The 20,298-nt window shown below is 40.1% G+C and overlaps 1 protein-coding gene across 3 annotated transcripts in view; it reads right to left on the bottom strand.

The window, feature by feature from the left end:
- Positions 1 to 15,684: 15,684 nt before the first annotated feature.
- LOC122550650 (interleukin-1 receptor type 1-like) overlaps positions 15,685 to 20,298 on the bottom strand; it is a 60,627-nt gene continuing 56,013 nt past the window's right edge. For 2 of the 3 annotated variants that reach the window (XM_043691723.2, XM_087988117.1), the window contains one exon: positions 15,685 to 16,492. In XM_043691723.2, coding sequence (XP_043547658.1) covers positions 16,167 to 16,492 — 326 coding nt within the window. In that variant the 3' untranslated portion in view covers positions 15,685 to 16,166. The remainder of the gene's footprint in view (positions 16,493 to 20,298) is intronic. The other variant, XM_043691728.2, reaches the window with a different exon arrangement.

Genomic DNA, 20,298 nt, shown 5'->3' with positions numbered 1-20,298 from the left:
AAGGATTGATGCTGGGTCCATTACTTTTCGTCATTTATGTAATTGATTTGGACATGAGCATAAGAGATATAGTTAGTAAGTTTGCAGATGACACCAAAATTGGTGGTGTAGTGGACAGCGAAGAAGGTGACCTCAGAATACAATGGGATCTAAATCAGATGGACCAATGGGCTGAGGAGTGGCAGATGGAGTTTAACTTAGATAAATGCGAGATACTGCATTCAGTAAAAGCAAATCTGAGCAGGACTTATACATTTAATGGTAAGGTCCTAGGGAGTGTTGCTGAAAAATAGTCCTTGGAGTGCAGGTTCATAGTTCCTTGAAAGTAGTGTCACAGGTAGATAGGACATTGAAGATGGCGTTTGGTATGCTTTCCTTTATTGGTCAGAGTATTGAGTCCAGGAGTTGGGAGGTCATGTTGTGGCTGTATACAAGACATTGTTTAGGCCACTTTTGGAATATTGCATGCAATTCTGGTCTCCTTCCTATCGGAAAGATGTTGTTAAACTTGAAAGGGCTCAGAAAAGATTTACAAGGATGTTGCCAGAGTAGGAGGATTTGAGCTACAGCGAGAGGCTGAACAGGCTGGGGCTGTTTTCCCTGGAGCGTCGGAGGCTGAGGGGTGACCTCATAGAGTTTTATAAAATCATGAGATGAATGGATAGGATAGACAAGGTCTTTTCCCTGGGTTGGAGAGCCCAGACTAAAGGGCATAGGTTGAGGGTGAGAGGGTAATGAATTAAAAGGGACCTAATGGACAACTTTTTCATGCAGAGGGTGGTGCGTGTATGGAATGAGCTGCCAGAGGAAGTGGTGAAGGCTGGTACAATTGCAACATTTAAAAGGCATCTGGATGGGTATATGAATAGGAAGGGTTTGGAGGGATATGGGCCAAGTGCTGGCAAGTGGGACTAGAGTAATTTGGGAGATCTGGTCGACATGGACGAGTTGGAATGAAGCATCTGTTTCTGTGCTGTACATCTCCAAGATTCTAGTACTCTATTCTAAGTACAAAACTGGCATTTTCAGAGCAGCAGTGGCTCTATTCACAATATATAAATCGCTTCAATAAACTGAATGAACTTCTTACATTAGCCTACATGCAGGATTCATTAACTGACAGATGGTACAATAATGGGTTAGAACCCCAAAATACTACTGGGTTTTCAGTCCACATTTGCAAAATATGTTTTTTTATTGAAAGAGAACTGTCACAAGCCAAGATAACTGCAATGAGGCCATTCTAGACAGTGGAAAAGTACATCTGTCGAGAGTATCAGTATCTCTGCAAAGCAATCCTGCTTGCAACGAGTGCAATGCACAAAAGAGTAAAGCAGCTAAGAATGGAAGTACCAGCTAAAAGAGATTACATGCATCTAACCCCATCACTATGCTACTAATCTTTTATCCATCATATTATGCTCTTAACCTTGAAATCTAAAGCCACTATCTGGAGATCATCCTGTTTATCAGTGGCAAATGTTTTTCCCCGTAACGATTTAGTTTATAAAGTGTGTGTACCGCCTTATATAGTATAGAGGTGAGATGAGAGAGTCTGTCCTTGACACCAAGGCAGCATTTGACTGAGTGTGGCTTCAAGGAACCTTAGAAAAACTGGAGAAACTAGGAATCATAGAATCATACAGCACAGAAACAGACCCTTCAGTACAACTTGTCTACACTGACCAGACACCCTAATTTGATCTAGTCCCACCTGCCAGCATTTGGCCCTAATCTCTCTAAATCCTTTCTATTCATATACCCATCCAGACGCCTTTTAAATGTTGTAATTAGACCCATTTCCTCTGCCAGCTCATCCCATACCTGGACCCCTTAGGTTGTTCTAAATTTTCCCCCCCTCACCTTAAACTTATGCCCTCTAGTTTTGGACTGGGAGAAGAGGAGAAGGCCAAGATGTAGCATTTGTCTTGCATTTCTGGATAGAGATGGATGAAAATGCTCCAGTTTTGACTTTTGCATTGATGTGGTGGGCTACATCATTAGTAATGAGGTATTTGAGAAACCTCCACTTAATTGCTTTATTGTTTCCCATCATTCATGACTAGATGGAACATGATTAGTCTAAACATTATGGCACAAACAGGGAACACAGGGGGCTAACACATTGAACATATTATCTGGCTGACACCAATTGTTACAGTTAACCTGAGAATGTAACTTTTAAAAAGTTCTGTGATTTACATATGAAAGAAATGAAACTATCATGGTCAGTCTAACAGATGAAAGACTCAACAAACAATCAAGGTATTTTTCAATTTATAATTTCAGTTACATCACACCATAAACTTTTGCTATAAATTCTGTGTCTTACAATTGTGTACTCCACAACCACCTGATGAAGGAGCGACGCTCCAGAAGCTAGTGCTTCCAATTAAACCTGTTGGACTACAACCTGGTGTTGTGTGATTTTTAACTTAAATAAAAAAGAAATCCAGCAAGGGATGTAGAGTGCTACAAATGTGCAAAATTGTCTATTTTACACATCCCACCATTTTGAAAGATTGGATAAGAAAGGGAGAAATCTTTAAAGTGACAGCAAATTCAAGAGCTCGTAAAACTGCAAGATCAGGAGAAATAAATTGGGGCAAAATAATCATTCCAAAGATAAATATTGGAGTGCCAAACTGGAAGTGAACAGACACTCGATACATTTTAAACGAGGTTCAGGAACTGGATTGTCAGCATTATCAGATCAATTTAAATGACTTAAACAATTAAAATTATAGCCATGAAGTTGCCAAGTCCTGGAGAAATATCATTAAAAGGAAAAGGTCAATTTGAGATGAAACTCAGGAAAAAGGAAAGAGAAACCAGTAAGACAGAATCCACAGGAGCTAAAAATGTAGCTATGTCATCCTCACCAAACTATATGCTCACATAAACAGTGGGAATAAGCACCACACAGTTGTTGTGGAGACCAAGCCCCCCCCCCACCACATTGGTGATACTCTTTATTGTATTGAGTAGCAACACCTCTGTGCTAATTGGGATAACTGTTGAACAGATCGAGCAAATCAAGACTGGGATAACATGGTGCCTAAGTGGTTAGCACTGCTACCTCACAGCACTAGGGACCTGGGTTTGATTCCAGCCTTGGGTGATTTTTGTTTGGAGTTTGCACATTCTCCCTGGGTTTCCTCTGGGTGCTCCAATTCCATCCCACAGTCCAAAGATGTGCAAGTTAGGTGAATTGGACATGCTAAATTGCCCATACCATAGTGTTCAGAGATGTGTAGCTTAGGTACATTAGTTGGGGTAAAAGTAGAGTAATGGGTTTGGGTGGGATACTCTTCGCTGGGTTGGTGTGGACCTGCTGGGCTGAAGGGCCTGTTTCCACACTATTGGGATTCTATGAGGTGCTGTCAGCTATCAGCAGCTGTAGTATTGCATTCAACCAAAATTTGCAATCTCAGATTGCTCCCAGCATATCAGTGGAAAGCTCGTGCAGAAGCTTTTGCAAGCAATATCAGTCAGAAGTTCTGCATGGACAATTCATTTTATCCTCCTCCTGAGATCCCCTGCATCACAGATGTCAGCCTTCAACCATTTTCATTGATTCAACGTGATAGCACAGAATCTCCATTCAGCCCTTACTGTCTGCAATAGTTCTCTGAGCATTTAAACTTAGTGCCAATCTTCCATCTTTTCCCCATAACCCCGCACATTGTTTCACACTTACTGTATTATCTGATGTCTTATGGAATACCTTATTTGAACCTGCCTCCATCACACTTCTCAGCAGGTATGTCAGACCGTAAGTATTTGTTCTGTAATAGCTATCAATAGCTGAAGGCACTGAACCCTCCAAAGGCTATGGGCCCTGATAATATTTCAGCAATAGTGCTGAAGACTTGTGCTCTTGCCATGCCCATAGCCAGGCAGTTCCAGTAAAGGTAAAATGTTGACATCCACTTGGCAATGTGGAAAATTGCCCAGTAGCGTTAACAGTATGATGGAAGGTATCGTCAACAGTGCAGTCAAGTGGCACTTACTCAATATTAACCTACTCACTGATGCTTATTTTGGGTTCTTCCAGGCCCACTCAGTTCCTGACCTCATTACAGACTTGTTTCAAGCAAGGACAAAAGCTCTAAAACCAAGTGGGGAGTGAGTATGACTGTAGCTAACATCAAGTCAATATTTAACAGAGTGCAGTATGAAAGAGCACAAGCAAAACTGAAGTCAATCAGAATCCGAGGTAAATATCTCCATTGTTTGGACTTTTTTTCCTATAGAAAGGAAGATGGTTGTGGTTGTTGGAGCTCAAACATTTCAGCCACAGTCAACAAGCGTGGCGTTAGAAAAGCAGCATTTGGCACCACACATTTTGACTCTGACGTCCAGCATCTGCAGTCCTCACTCTTTCCTAATTTCATCCTCAGAACATCACAGCAGGCATTCATCAGGATTGAGTCCAGAACCCAACTGTCTCAAAAAGGAGAGAATCCAAAACATTATCCTTTGACATTCAATGCTTTCCTATTGCTGAATCCTCCACGATCAAATCCAGGGGATTATCATTGACTAGAATTTGAACTGGATTGGCCATATAAATACAATGGCTACAAGTGCAAGTCAGAGGTTAGGACCACTTTGGCAAGTAGCTACTCCTGAATCATCAAAGCCTATCTACCAAGAATATAAGGCATTGTAATGGAATATTCTGCATTTGTGCAGATGAGTGTAGTTGCAACAGTACTCAAGAAGTGCAAAACCATCCAGGAAAAACCCCTTCAACAGTCACTCCCTCTTATCTACTAAGCAGCAGAACATGTTTAAAGCTAAATTAAACTGTGAGATTGATAAGACTGCAAATACATTGCCAATTTTAAAAAGTGTTGTCAGACTTAGCTAAATTGAAAACAGAATATCACATCAGCCTACAGGAGAATCAATCTGTTTATACGTGATGAGCAAAGTGGCTCACCCTCTCTTGAACAAAGTTAAGAAGAATTTAAGAAGATAAGGAAAGGAGTAATTTTATAGGTTACAATGGCAAGTAGATGGTGTTCAGATTGGTTACAATTTGAGAAGAATCTCAAACCCGTGAATTAGCTCAGTCAACCAAATGTGGGTCTGGTTAGATTCACCCAATGGCCTCAGAGATGAAAATCTAGCAAAACTAGCCAAGAGTGCCCTATTCACTAAGCTGCATCTTAATAATGGACTTGGGTACTTTCTTCCAGCTGAAAATTCAAAGATGTTAACTATTTTTAATACACCTTATCTTTCAGAAAGGCAACCATTGCAGATTCTTTTCAGATAACAATTCCCGCATATTGGTAGGACTTAACAGGGCAATATGCCACATGGATTTTATTGATACTTGGATATACAAAAGAAGAGCACGACCAAAGAGTCAGAACAGTGAGGAAAGTCTTACAGGATGCAAATCACTCAATAGAATCTGCTCAACGCTTAGGATTCTTGACTTTGCATTATCAGATAACAGTTCACAGTTTACAAAAGGATAGTTTAAAACATTCACAGGTGAATATGATCTCAATTAAGATACTGGTTCATCTTACTATCCTCAAGGAAATAGAGAAGCTAAGCTACAAAATCAAACCATGAAAGCTTCATTGTAGAAAAATCAAGATTTGATTTTCCACTTTATGCTACTGACTTTCACTACAAAGAATGTATTATCAATATTAATCACTGACAACACAACTTATATCTTTCTTTTAGATGTTGAAATCTCACATTACTGAGAATGACCACAAGAATGAAACAACTTCAGGAGGAGCAAAGGGTCAAACAGGTGTGACCATTTAGGAAAACATGTAAAACATAAGAGTTACCAGAGTTGCCGTCTGTGTCAATAGAATTAGAATTAAATTTTATTGTCATGTGTACTCAAGCACAAAAATGCAGAAATTCAAAGCAAAACAACTTGTAACAGGATGATTTAAAATGGGGATTTATACTGCCTTTCTCAATTATTATCTGCTTCATAAATACTGCTATTCTGATGCTATTGCTCTTTTATATAGTGACCTTTACTCAAGTCATCAGTTTACATGTACTAATGGGATTAAGGGAGGTAACTGTTAGGCTGATTGGTCGCACCAATCCTTCACTATTCAAAAACAAAAACAGAAATAGCTGGAGAACCAAGAAGGTCTGGTAGTATCTCTAGAACATAGAACATTTTAGCAAAATACAGGCCCTTCGGACCTCAATAATGTGCCAACCTGTGGAACCAATCTGAAGCCCATCTATCCAACACTATTCCATTTTCATCCGTATGTTTATCCAATGACCATTTAAATGCCCTTAAAGTTGGTGAGTCTATTACTGTTACAGACAATGTGCTCCATATCTGTATTACTCTCTGTGTAAAGAAAGTACCTCTGGCATCTGCCCTATATCTATCAATCTGTGGAGAGAAAGCAGAGGCAGTGGCCCCTTTGAAAACTCAGTATTCACATACTGTGGAATAAGGTCAGGGCTGCATTACCAGATAGCTGACCTGCATCCTTAAAATAATGCCTAAAGGTATGTATTTTTCAGCTTACTTATTTGATTCTAATCTGCCTTCTATTTATCAAAACCTTTTTCAAATCTTTGCAATTAAAATAAATATTCCCCACGCATTTCCACAATTACCACCCACATTTCTTGCATAGTTATTTGTTGTTTCTATATTAAAATGTTGTAGTTTACTTCCATCAATATCAATTGGGATATATTTTTCAATATGTTTGGAATACTCAAAAAAAAAGTTTAAAATTCAGGATGTCGGCATCACTAGCTTAAACATTTATTGTTTGTCTGTAATTGCCCTTGAGATATTGATGAGCGACCCTTTTTAACCATTGTAGTCTATGTAATGCTACAGAATTGTAAAGAAAGGAGTTTCAGAATTTTGTATTCATGGCAATGAAGAAACAGATATAGTTCCAAGTCAGGATGACGCATGGCTTGCAGAGGAGCTTTCAGGTGTTGGTGCATCATGCGTCTGCTGTCCTTATCCTTCTAGAAGTTTTGGAAGGCACTGCCTTGGTGCTGTACGCCTTGTCGATTGTACATATCGGTCTAACTATGTATTAGTAATGGAGAGAGTGAATATTTATGATGGTGGATGCTGTGTTAATCAAGTGGCCTGCTTTGTCCTCAAGGCCATCTAAGGTCATATCCACGGTAACCTACATCTAAAACGAAGCCACTGAAGAAAAAGACATCTGATACTGATTAAAAGAATGATATTCTGATTGTGACTTTAGATTTCAAATTTAAAAGCTGCATTATCAGCATTATGCTGAATGTATGATCAACAGCAAGATAATGAGATTAGATTTTTTTTAAGCAAATGTTTTGCAATTTTTTTACATTACTCTAGTTGCAAAGTGGATTGGTTTCTAGAGAAACGGAAGCTCTAGACAGATGTACTTTTCCACTGTCCAGATCTTACTGCAAGGGAATTACCTATCTTTGTGACATTGCTTCGCGGTAAGTTTTCTGTGTTTATATATAGCCCAGTTTACTGTCAATAATTAAAACTGAATGATGCAATATCTACTTTAATAACAAGTGTTTATAATAGTTCACGTCTGTCAATTACAGACACTTTTCTTTTACAACTGCCTTTTCTTTTGAGATTCCATGATAGTTCAAAGAAGCAAATACTTCCTTCTGTGGGTTGTTACAATGCATCTTATGGATGGTACACATTGCTGCCACTGTGTGTCCATGCTGAAAGGAAATCAATGTTGAGTGCGATGGGTGGGATGCAATCGAGTGGGATGACATCAATCAACGATGTCATCCGTTGTGATTGTTGTTGGAACTACACTCATCAACACACATGCCGCAGTATTCTAATGCATTTCTATCTTGTGCCTTATCAATGGTGGCTAGGTAATGGGGAGACAGATGAGTTGCTTGCCATAGAATTCCCAATCGCTAACCTGCTCTTGTAACCATAGTATTTGTATGGCTAGTCCAGTTTAATTTTACATCAGTCGTGTCCCCCAGGTTGTAGATAGTGAGAGAATTCAGTATTGGTAATGCCATTGAATGTTCAAGAGGCAATTGTTGGATTCTTTGAGGAGAAAGTGAGGTCTGCAGATGCTGGAGATCAGAGCTGAAAATGTGTTGCTGGAAAAACACAGCAGGTCAGGCAGCATCCAGGGAACAGGAGAATCGACGTTTCGGGCATAAGCCCTTCTTCAGGAATCCTGAAGGGCTTATGCCCGAAACGTCGATTCTCCTGTTCCCTGGATGCTGCCTGACCTGCTGCGCTTTTCCAGCAACACATTTTCAGCTCAATTGTTGGATTCTGTCTTGTCACAGTTATTGTTTGCTATTTGCATGGTGTGAATGTTACCTTGCCATACCTTCATCAAGGAAGCTTTTTTTCTGAGAATGTAGCTTGCCAAGCATCATTCTGGTATTGTTCAAATCTTACTGCACATAGACATGGACTGCTTCAGTATCTTTGGAGTCCTGAATGATATTAAACATTGTGCAATCATCAGTGAAAGTCCCCCTTCTGACCTTATGATGGAGGGAAGGTTATTGTTGAAGCATCCGAAGGTGGTTGGCCTCGGACACTACCCTGAGGACCTCCTGCAGAGAGGTCCTAGAGCTAATATAGCAGACCTTCAATAACCACTCTGTGCTAGGTATGACACAAATCAACAAAGAACTTCTTCCCTTCAATTCTCACAGTAAACAAACATCATGTGTTTCAACCAAACAACCCTCAACTATCAGGGTCACGAATGCTCCCATATATGACACATTTCTATCACTGTATCCCTGGACATTCTCAATCAGTGGCAGGAATGTGCCTCACTTTTCTGCAGGTCAAGAGACAATCCAATTACTACTTTGACATTCAATGGTGCTATCATCACTGAAGTTCCCTACTATCAATATCCCGGGGGATGCCATTGATCAGAAACTGATCTGAACTAGCCATAAAACTTCTGTTTTATAAATGCAAAATACTGGCTCCAAGGCACAAGATGTTTGCCTGTGCACAAATTGGACAGGCAGCAGCAGTACACTGTAAAGTGAGTGAGTTGAGGGATATATGGACAGTGTGGGAATAGTGAAGCAGGCTTATGGGGCTAAATGGCTTAGTCCAGCTACAATTATTTATGTCCCTAAATATTTAGAACTATGAAATATTCCTATGAAACTACCTGGGCAAACACCTTTCCTCTATCTACCCAGTTGACCCCTGCGAGAATATTCTAAGTTTGAAATATCATCTTTTGTCAGGACAGCTGCAGAGGCCATGATTTAGGCATGGACAACAGCGAACACATAACACTCGAAGCTCCTGACAAGCACCCAGCACACAGTTTCTCAGGAGATAAACCATTTTATTTCATGTGTTCCACATTTCAAGTAGAGGTCTATTTTGTACCTCTGCCTTCTCACTTACATGTAGTATCCATTTTCCGTTTGCTGTTCACTAATTATGATGGTGAATATTGATTAATTTAAATCTAATGTGATGCCATGTCATATATTTTGAATGAAGAGTCACTTTGTAATTCTGCACTTTGTTTTCTTCTCTTCCCAGGGCAGCTTAAGGCAACTGCATTAGTTCAGATGCAGCTTTGGCTGAGAGAGGTTAGTACAATTAAGTAATGCATTCCCCATGATGTTAATCTTTATATCACATGTTCAGTAGATAACTTTTTTTCCTGACTGAGTTACTACATTTTTTCACAGACTTAGTGGTTTTGTACGTTACTTTTCAAGAAAGATACTTGATTCTATTTGCACAATTTAATCCTTTTGATAAACTTCACATGACACCAAAATTAGAGCTGCTGTTCATCTCTATGATCATTACAAAGATTAAAGCAAATAAAATCAGCTTTTGGGCATTATGACTCTATTCAAAATGCATAAAAAGGGCATTGGATCAGATCTGAATCAAGCTCAATTGTTAAGTTTCCAAGCTATTAATTCCAATTAGTATCTACCTATCCTAGCAAAACTAACTTATTTATCTATATTCCAACACTACTTTTCTTAAATGATAAAAGCTTATAAAATCATGAGGGGCATGGATAGGGTAAATAACCAAGGTCTTTTTTTTCCCTGGGTAGGGGATTGTAATCTGATTTTACTCACAATAATCTTCCAGCCTTTTGGTAATCTAGAATTTATCTACCTCTGTCTTACAAACTATTTAGAGGCTCTGCATCCACTACGTGTTCAGAAAGAGAATTCCAAAGCATCTTAACCCCTAGGAGAAAAATAAAGTTTCCCATTTGATTTAAATGGATACCCCCTTATTTTTAAATGGTGGCCACTAATTCTAGATTCTCCCACGACAATATTTCTTTGAATATCCCACCAAGTCAAGTCCCCTTGGATTATATGTATCAGTTAAATCACTCTGGACTCTTCTAAACTCCTGAGGATGCAGGCCAAGCCTGCTTCGCCTTTCTTCACAAGCATTCCTGGTACTGGTTTATAAACCTTCTCTGTACATTTTCCCAATGCATTAACATTCTTCTGTAAGTATGGTGACCAGTACTGCACATAGCACACTGATACCGGACGGTGGTTCTTACAGTGGATATTAAAGTATAAACTCAACACAGTCTGTTTACATAAAAATACAAGTTTATTTTACATGCATAGAGGAAATACGTGTATTCTAGTCAGCCCCTGCTGAGCTCTCCATCTTCATTCTTCACAAATAACAAGTTTGTACAGTTTTTATACAATTACTTAGCCCATTTTGGCTAGACATTTCTTGGATCATACTGCTATAAAGTCGGAAGGTCTTACTGTAATGTTCAAAGTCCTGGAGACCACGTCTGGAGAACGGAGACTAATTTTGGTCCCTTTATTTAAGGAAAGATATAATTTCATTGGTGGCACTTTGAAGAAAGTTAACTAGGATGATACCTGGTATGGAGAGGTATATGGGTTGGGACTTTCTTCACTGGAACTTAGAAAAATGAGAGGTAATCAGGTAGGATTCTTAAGGGGCTTGATGGGCAAATGCTGAAACATTTCTCCTCTTAGGAGAGTGTAGGACCAGAAGGCATAGTCTCAGAATAAAGGGGTGTCAATTTAATGAACTTCAACTTTCAAGAGGTTTGAGAATCTTTGGAGCTCCTTGCCACGGGGGGGGGGGGGGGGGGGGGGGGGGGGGGCAGAGTCCTCATGTATATCTAAGGAGGAGATAGATTCCTAATCAATAGGGGAATCAAAGGTTATGGGAAAAGGGCAGGAAAGTGAATGCGAGGAATGTTGGATCAGCGATGAACCTACTGAATGATGGAACAGGCTCAAGGGGCAAATGGCCTAATTCTGTTCCTGTTTTCTATTGTCTTACACAATTTATTTTTGGTGGACACACTCCCCAACATGTCCCAGATCACATACGTGCACATATCAGATCATATTCCTTTAATTGCTGAGCACTGCAATTTCTAGCAGAAGTGTTGCAATATTCCCCCAACATTGCTTCTACCAATGCTCATTCTAACTACAGCCTTGAAAATGTGACCTTTCATGTTTACTCTAGCGAACAAATAGTCAGTTTATTAACCCAAACACACTAATGCTATCCTTTAATCCTTACAGTCTGAATTTGTAGTTTGGCACATCTGCCCCACTTCACCCTGATCAACATATTTATTTTTACAAGCTCACCAGTACCACTAGCAGGTTTGTTAAGGTATATACGAATAAATTTTACTGTTGCCATGTTTCCAATGCAGGTGTGTCAGTCAATGTGCAAAATGTATTGAATACAGGAACAGCTGTATTGAACTATTCAATAACTATATCAATGTGGATAATACAACACTACAAGGAAACAAATCTGCATTCTGAAGTCTTTTACCTAGAGTATATATTTGGTATGAATAGACAATATGCATGTGATATCAGAGAGAATCTGACTGATTGACTATGTACACCAAATGAATACTTTCTTCATAACAAATTAACTTGGAGGGCATAAGTAAAAATGATTTTGTTTTATTACTGTCACACGTACCAAGGTACAGTGAAAATGCTGTCTTACATGCTTTACAGGCAGATCATACTATATAAGGGCATCAGGGTAACAGAACAGAGACTAGACACAATGTTACAGCTACTGAGAAGATGCAGAGATCAACATGAATATTAAAGACATCCAATCAAAAGTCTGATAACAGTGGGGAAGAAGCGGTTCTTAAATCTGTTTGCACTTGTACACAAACTTTTATATCTTTGTGGAAGATAGAGTATAACTGGAAGAGAGTATAACTGGAGTGGAAGGGATCTTTGATTAGGTTTGTTGCTTTCCCAATGTACCAAGAAGCATAGATGGAGTCAATGGATGGGTTTGCATTATGGACTGGTACTGTTAAATTAGATGGTAAATGGAAAATATCTCCACTTGAAAAATGAAGAACTGCTATAATACTGTTTTGTTTGAAGTACTACATATACAGTAGTTAATTTGTATTAAAACACCAAGTATTGTAATCAAGAATGCAATTCCACATTATAAAGCTGCCATAGACCCAGAGGATTGCTCTCTTATTAGAGAGACAACTGGTGGTAGTTTAACCAGAGGGTGATCACACCTCAGACAAGGGGCAGGGTTAAGAAGGTGGGACCTTCATGATAACCTCAGCTGATGCAAGAATTGCTCTGCACTACAAACCATTGCTCAGCCAATGACAGTTTGTGTGTGTGTGTGTTTGGGGGGTGGGGGGTTACCTCAATTGACTAGATGGCTGGTTTGTGATGCAGAGTGATGCCATCAACACAGATTCATTTCTCACACTGGCTGAGGTCACCATGAAGATCCCACCTTCTCAATTTTGCTCATCACATGAGATGTAGGAGAAAGTGAGGACTGCAGATGCTGGAGATCAGAGTCACAAAGTGTGGTGCTGGAAAAGCACAGCCAGTCACGCAGCATCCAAGGAGCAGGAGAATTAATGTTTCAAGCCCTTCATCAGGAATGAGATGTAGTGACCCTTAGGTTAAACCATCACCAGGGGTCTCACTCTAATGAGAGGGGAGCTCTATGGTCTTCTGGAAATTTTTATCTTCTAACAGCTAAAAACTGAACAACCCTACCAAACTGCACATTACACGATAACAATTTGAAACTAGTAATGAATAGTAAAGTTGCTGAGCTAAAATTCTGTGCATAGCCTGCCAGTGACATCCTAGTGTCACATCAGTATGACTGAACCTTGGAATACCACTAGACATTTCAGTTGGAAGTGTTGTGTAGGCTGCCTAGTCAGAGTCAACTATTGGGACCATCCCTTAAATATGCTATGACAATGGTGAAATAGGCAGAGATCTAAAAAGAAATTCATATACATATTACAACTCAAAGTCAGGATCTCAAGACCAAAAGATGAGTCATATTGGATTCAAAAGATTAACTCAATTTCATCACAGATGTTGGCAGACTTGCTGAGTTTCTTCAATACCGCTTTTATTCATCAGACGGGCACCTTTCTAACCTCTACAACAGTCAGTTTATCTCCTTTCAATGTGTACACCATGCTCTATATCTGGAAACTACAACCACACATGAGTAATGATCTTGTTTGGTTACCACTTCAGCACTTTACTTCCGCTGAATTCAGAAGTCAGTGAAACATCATGTAATGTTCCTGACATAATTCCTAAGAGACAAACAGAAGCGTATCAGAAGGATGGCACATAGGACTCCGCTTATTCTAGTTCCTATTTATGCTAGAACAATTTAGTAAAAAATTAATAAAAGGAGCCACAAAATAAGAAGTGCAGAGGTATCTAGAAGACATGATGTACAGTTATTAAACACAGTTTCATCCCATTACATCATCCAGATTCACTTTCAAGGCTTTGATACATTTTAAAAACATTTTTATTAAGCACGTTTACTTTAGATTTATACTAAGTAGGGATCCATTCAAATAAAAGCAGAGTAATCATCAAAACAACTAAATCTCCAGGAAACTTTTCTTAATCCATAAGTCATCATCTTATTTCACATAAATTGTCACTACTTTGTGCTTTGTCATAGTTAACTTTTAACAGTTAAGCTGAGCATTTTTAGGATTTGGGTAGGATTTTAATTCCATAATAATGTCTCAAAAACATCAAATAATCAAGGGAAAAGGGGGAGATGATATAAATACAATAACGCACCGTGGCAAAAAAGTACTAGAGAAGCTAACAGGACTGAAAGCCAATAAGTCCTCTGGACCTGATGAGACGCATCCTAGGATATTAAAGTAGCTATAGAGACAGTGGATGTGTGGTAGCAATCTTCCAAGAATTCATAACAGCCTTAGTTAAAAAGCAGGCCTGTTGTTGGGACAATGTTAGGGTCTATTATAAACGATGTAACAGTACAGCATTTAAAAATGCATGAGTTAATCAAGCACAGTCAGCGTGGCTTCACAAAGGAGGAATCATATCTGACAAATTTTCTGGAATTTTCAAAGAGGTAATATGGAAGATAGATGATAGAACCAGTAGTTGTAATATGTTTTGATTTCCAGAAGACATTTGAAAAGGTACCACACATTATGCCACATAAGAAGAACCCATGTTGTTTCACATAATATACTGGCACAAATAGAGGATTGGCTAACTAATAGAAGTGTTGGGATTGGGGGGGCATTTTCAGGGTGCCAACCTGTAACTAGTGGAGTGCCACAATAATCATTGCTGAAGTCGCAATTATTTACTGTGTATGTTAAATAACTTGTATGAGGAAAATGAATGCACTGTATTTAAATTTGCAGATGACAATAAGAGGTAGGTAGGCAACTTTTTAAAATTACAGCATCTGCCCCAGGGATATACTCAGTTAAATGAGTAGCAAAAACTTGGCAGATGGAATATAATGTCACAACATGTAAGGTTTTACACTTTGACAGGAAGAATGGAGGAACTTAATATTAGCTAAATGGAGAAAGACTGCAGCACAGCATGATTTAGGAGTCTTCATGCATAAATCATAAAAAGCTAGCATACAGGTTCAGCAGGGAATGTTAACTTTATTCAAAAGGGAATGGAGTATAAAAGTAGGGATATTTTGTTAAAACTGTACAAGGCACTTGTCAGACCACACTTAGAATACTGTGTGCAGTTCTGCACTCTTTTTCTGAGGAAAGCTATACTGGCATTGGAGGTAATGCAGAGAAAGTTCACTCAGTTATGGAGTCCCGGGTATGGAGAGATTGCTTTCTGAGAGATTGAGTCAGTTGGTGCTATACTCACTGAAGTTTAGAAGAATGAGAGGCGACCTGATTGAAACATAAGATTCTCAAGGAGGTTGACAAGGTAGATGCTGAGAGGTTGTTTCTCCTTGTCAGAAAATTTAAGACCAGATAACATAATCTCAAAGTTAGGGGTTGCCAGTTATAACAGAGAAGGAATTTCTTCTCCTGGAGTGTAGTGAAATTCCTTACCATTGACAACTGCCAAGGCAGGGTCATTAAGTATATTCAAGGCTGAGATTGAAAGCTTTTTAATCAGCAAGGGTATCAAGGGTTACAGCGAAAAGATACGTGAGTGGATTTGAGGACTATCAAATCAGCCATGATCTCATTGAAGGCAGAGCAGACTCAACAGCCTGAATTGTCTACTTCTGCCATTACATTTTATGGTCCTGAAGTTCTTCATTTTATAAATAATTGCACAGAACAAACAAAACTTCCAACAGAGGATTATTTACTTCAACTTTATTTAAAATAAATTGAACATTGTATTATTTTATAAATCTATTTTTGGAATGCATTACCTTACAAAATTGTATTACCTTTATGTTTATATGTGTTTACGAATCATTTGTGGATAATCCTGTATGCATTACACAGTTGTAAACTAGCATAAGGAAGCACCAGTTTAAAATAAACCACTTTTAAATCTGCATTGCAAATAATTAAAAGAAAGACTTTGGCTTCCTTAACAGGTTAATGGGGTTGGTTACCTTGAGGCTATTAAGATTGCAAACAGATTTCCATGAGCTTTCAAAGTTACAATGGGAAAGGACCTGAAGAAATTCATCCAGTGTTCAAAAACACCCCGGCTGCAGTTTACACTATTACCCAATGTACGATACCCAAATATCTGCACTTTCTTGAAAGATGAAATGCTATTTAATGCATTTCTAACGTCTGGTAATACTCAGTTTTACAACAAGATCACGAAGACCTTCGTGGCATTTTGTATCGCACTTGTTTCCAGAATTTTGAGTTTAATGATGGCGATTCTTTTTTCCATTCACTGCTTGTCCACTTAATCGCTCCTTTCTTTTGTATAATATGTCTAAGTGATTCTGGAAGGTCACTGTAATTATCGTGATAATCCAACTCAATCAGAATCACTTCTATTTGATTAGATATCAATGCATCATGCAATCCAACTTGCTGTTCAAACATGGTGCACAGTTGTTTATCAACGGATTTTGCCATCAAAATAATCAGTCTTCTACTGTCTTTGATGTTTGATTTTACTTTTTCAATGTAATCTAAAAAGAACAAAAAAAATGGAGAAAACATAAGATGAACAAATCAAAACAGCTGAAAAATTGCATTCTGGGATGCCAATGATACACTTGGCTTTTTGCCTCCCACAATAATGGTGATCAGACTGCATAGGTTGGGGAGACATTAATTGCATGGGCTAAGCGGACACCACTGCATTGCAGATAAAATATAGGCAGTCACCAGACTATAGAAAGAAATCCATTGATCTTTCCTTGCTCCATTCCCCTTCACATTCTATTGCATAACCAAATTTAAAATCTTTAAAAACTTGCAGGTAACCATTATCCACCTTATAAATACTATGGCTACAAGAGGAGGTCGGATACTGGTTATTCTGCAGTGAGTGAATCACATTCCGCCTTACCAAAGTCATTCTGCGCCCTGCAAGATACAAGTCATGGAATACACTCCATTGGCCTGAATGACTGCCAATCCAACAACACAAAATATCCAATACCATTTAAGAAGCAGCAACCTCTCTGATAAGCGTGCCTTATACATTTGTTCCTTTTCCATTAGGTGCATGGCAGGAGCAGTGCTACAAGATTCATCACAATATCTCAACATTAATTTCTTTGGTGGTACCTTCCAAACCTGAATTTGTTATGACTTAGAAGCACCAGGGTAGCTGGCATTTGCAAGCCCAATCACCTCCAAGCCCACCTCTGAAGTTACACATTATCCTGACATGCAAGTATAGCCCCATTCTTCTGTGACCACCAGCTCAAATTCCTGAAGTTCCTTACCAAACAGCTGTTCAGGCCAGCCTAAACCAAACAGATCACAGCAAGTAAAAATGCAAGGTCCACATCACTCTTCACAAGGCCATTGACTGATGATTAATTACTCACCTTATTAGCAATGCCCATACTCAACAGAGCAACTTAATTCTAAGTCTGGATACTGTATGGGTGAGCATGTGTCTCATGGATGAGACAAGTTTGAAGTGTCAGCAGGTGAGTTACTTGTCACTGAGATCCCAGCCTCTGACATAACCTAAAAAAATGCTCTCTCATATTTTATTTTCCTCTAAAAGAAAGTGAGCACTGCAGATGCTGGAATCAGAGTCAAAGAGTGTGGTGCAGGAAAAGCACAGCCAGTCAGGCAGCATCCGAGGAGCAGGAGAATCAACATTTCAGGCATAAGCCCTTCATCAGGAATGAGGTTTGTGAGCCAAGACAGCTGGGAGATAAACGGGAAAGGGGTGGGGCTGGGTCAAGGTAGCTGGGAATGTGATAGAACATAGAACATAGAAGAATACAGCGCAGTACAGGCCCTTTGGCCCTCGATGTTGCGCCGATGCAAGCCCACCTAACCTATACTAACCCACTATCCTCCATATACCTATCCAATGCCCGCTTAAATGCCCATAAAGAGGGAGAGTCCACCACTGCTACTGGCAGGGCATTCCATGAACTTACGACTCGCTGAGTGAAGAACCTACCCCTAACTTCAGTCCTATATCTACCCCCCCTTAATTTAAAGCTATGCCCCCTTGTAATACCCGACTCCATACGCGGGAAAAGGTTCACACTGTCAACCCTATCTAACCCCCTAATCATCTTGTACACCTCAATCAAGTCACCCCTAAACCTTCCTTTCTCTAATGAAAACAGCCCCAAGTGTCTCAGTCTTTCCTCATACGATCTTCCTTCCATACCAGGCAACATCCTGGTAAACCTCCTCTGCACCCGTTCCAGTGCCTCCACATCCTTCCTATAGTATGGCGACCAAAACTGCACACAATATTCCAGATGCGGCCGCACCAGAGTCTTATACAACTGCATCATGACCTCAGGACTCCGGAACTCAATTCCTCTACCAATAAAAGCCAGTACGCCATATGCCTTCCTCACCACACTATTTACCTGGGTGGCAACTTTCAGAGATCTGTGTACATGGACACCAAGATCCCTCTGCTCATCCACACTACCAAGTATCCGACCATTAGCCCAGTACCCCATCTTTTTGTTATTCTTCCCAAAGTGAATCACCTCACACTTAGCTACATTGAATTCCATTTGCCACCTTTCTGCCCAGCTCTGCAGCTTCTCTATATCCTGCTGTAACCTGCCACATCCTTCCTCACTGTCAACAACTCCTCCGACTTTCGTATCATCCGCAAACTTGCTCACCCAACCTTCTAACCCCTCTTCCAGGTCATTTATAAAAATGACAAACAGCAATGGTCCCAAAACAGATCCTTGCGGAACACCGCTAGTGACGGCACTCCATGAAGAAACTTTGCCATCAACTACTACCCCCTGTCTTCTTCCATCCAGCCAATTCCTAATCCAAACCTCCAACTCACCCTCAATGCCATATCTCCGTATTTTCTGCAGTAGCCTACCATGGGGAACCTTATCAAACGCCTTACTAAAATCCATATATACCACATCTACCGCTTTCCCCTCATCAACCTCCTTCGTCACCTTTTCAAAGAATTCAATAAGGTTTGTGAGGCACGACCTGCCCTTCACAAAACCATGCTGACTATCCTTGATCACATTATTCCTATCCAGATGTGCATAAATCCTATCCCTTACAATTCTCTCTAAGACTTTGCCCACAACAGAAGTGAGACTCACCGGCCTATAGTTACTAGGGTTATCCCTACTCCCCTTTTTGAACAATGGGGGGGGTGTGGGGGGATGGGGGGGATGGGGGGTGTGTGGGGGGGGTGTGGGGGGTGGGTGGGGGTGTGTGGGGGGGGTGGGGGGGTGGGGGTTGGGGGGGTGGAGGTGGGGGGGGTGGGGGTGGGGGGGGGGGGTGGGTGGGTGAAGGGGGGGGTGGGGGGGGACCCAGGGAGATAGTGAGGAAAGAGATCGATCTGAGATGGGTACAGCTGAGAACAGAAGTGAGTCAAACAGTCAGGGCAGGCAGGGACAAGGTGGACTAACAAATTAAAGTGCATTTATTTCAATGCAAGGGGCCTAACAGGGAAGGCAGATGAACCCAGGGCATGGTTAGGAACATGGGACTGGGATATCATAGCAATTACAGAAACATGGCTCAGGGACGGGCAGGACTGGCAGCTTAATGTTCCAGGATACAAATGTTACAGGAAGGATAGAAAGGGAGGCAAAAGAGGAGGGGGAGTGGCATTTTTGATAGTATTACAGCTGTGCTGAGGGAGGATATTCCCGGAAATACATCAGGGAAGTTATGTGGGTGGAACCAAGAAATAAGAAAGGGATGATCACCTTATTGGGATTGTACCATTGACCCCCGAATAGTCAGAGGGAAATTGAGAAACAAATTTGTAAGGAGATCTCAGCTATCTGTAAGAATAATAGGGTAGTTATGGTAGGGGATTTTAACTTTCCAAACATCGACTGGGACTGTCATAGTGTTAAAGGTTTAGATGGAGAGGAATTTGTTAAGTGTGTACAAGACAACTTCCTGATTCAGTATGTGGACGTACCTACTAGAGAAGGTGCAAAACTTGACCCACTTCTTGGGGAATAAGGCAGGGCAGGTGACTGAGGTGTCAGTGGGGGAGCACTTTGGGGACAGCGACCATAATTCTATTCGTTTTAAAATAGTGATAGAAAAGGATACACCAGATCTAAAAGTTGAAGTTCTAAATTGGAGAAAGGCCAATTTTGACAGTATTAGGCAAGAACTTTCGAAAGCTGATTGGAAGCAGATGTTCGCAGGGATGGCTGGAAAATGGGAAGCCTTCAGAAATGAGATAACAAGAATCCAGAGAAAGTATATTCCTGTCAGGGTGAAAGGGAAGGCTGGTAGGTATCGCGAATGCTGGATGACTAAAGAAATAGAGGGT

The sequence above is a fragment of the Chiloscyllium plagiosum genome, unplaced genomic scaffold, assembly GCF_037043375.1.
Source record: "Chiloscyllium plagiosum isolate Xiang-an unplaced genomic scaffold, Cpla_swu_hap1 HiC_scaffold_6, whole genome shotgun sequence".
Lineage (NCBI taxonomy): Eukaryota > Metazoa > Chordata > Chondrichthyes > Orectolobiformes > Hemiscylliidae > Chiloscyllium > Chiloscyllium plagiosum.
This window is presented reverse-complemented; position numbering and strand designations above follow the sequence as displayed.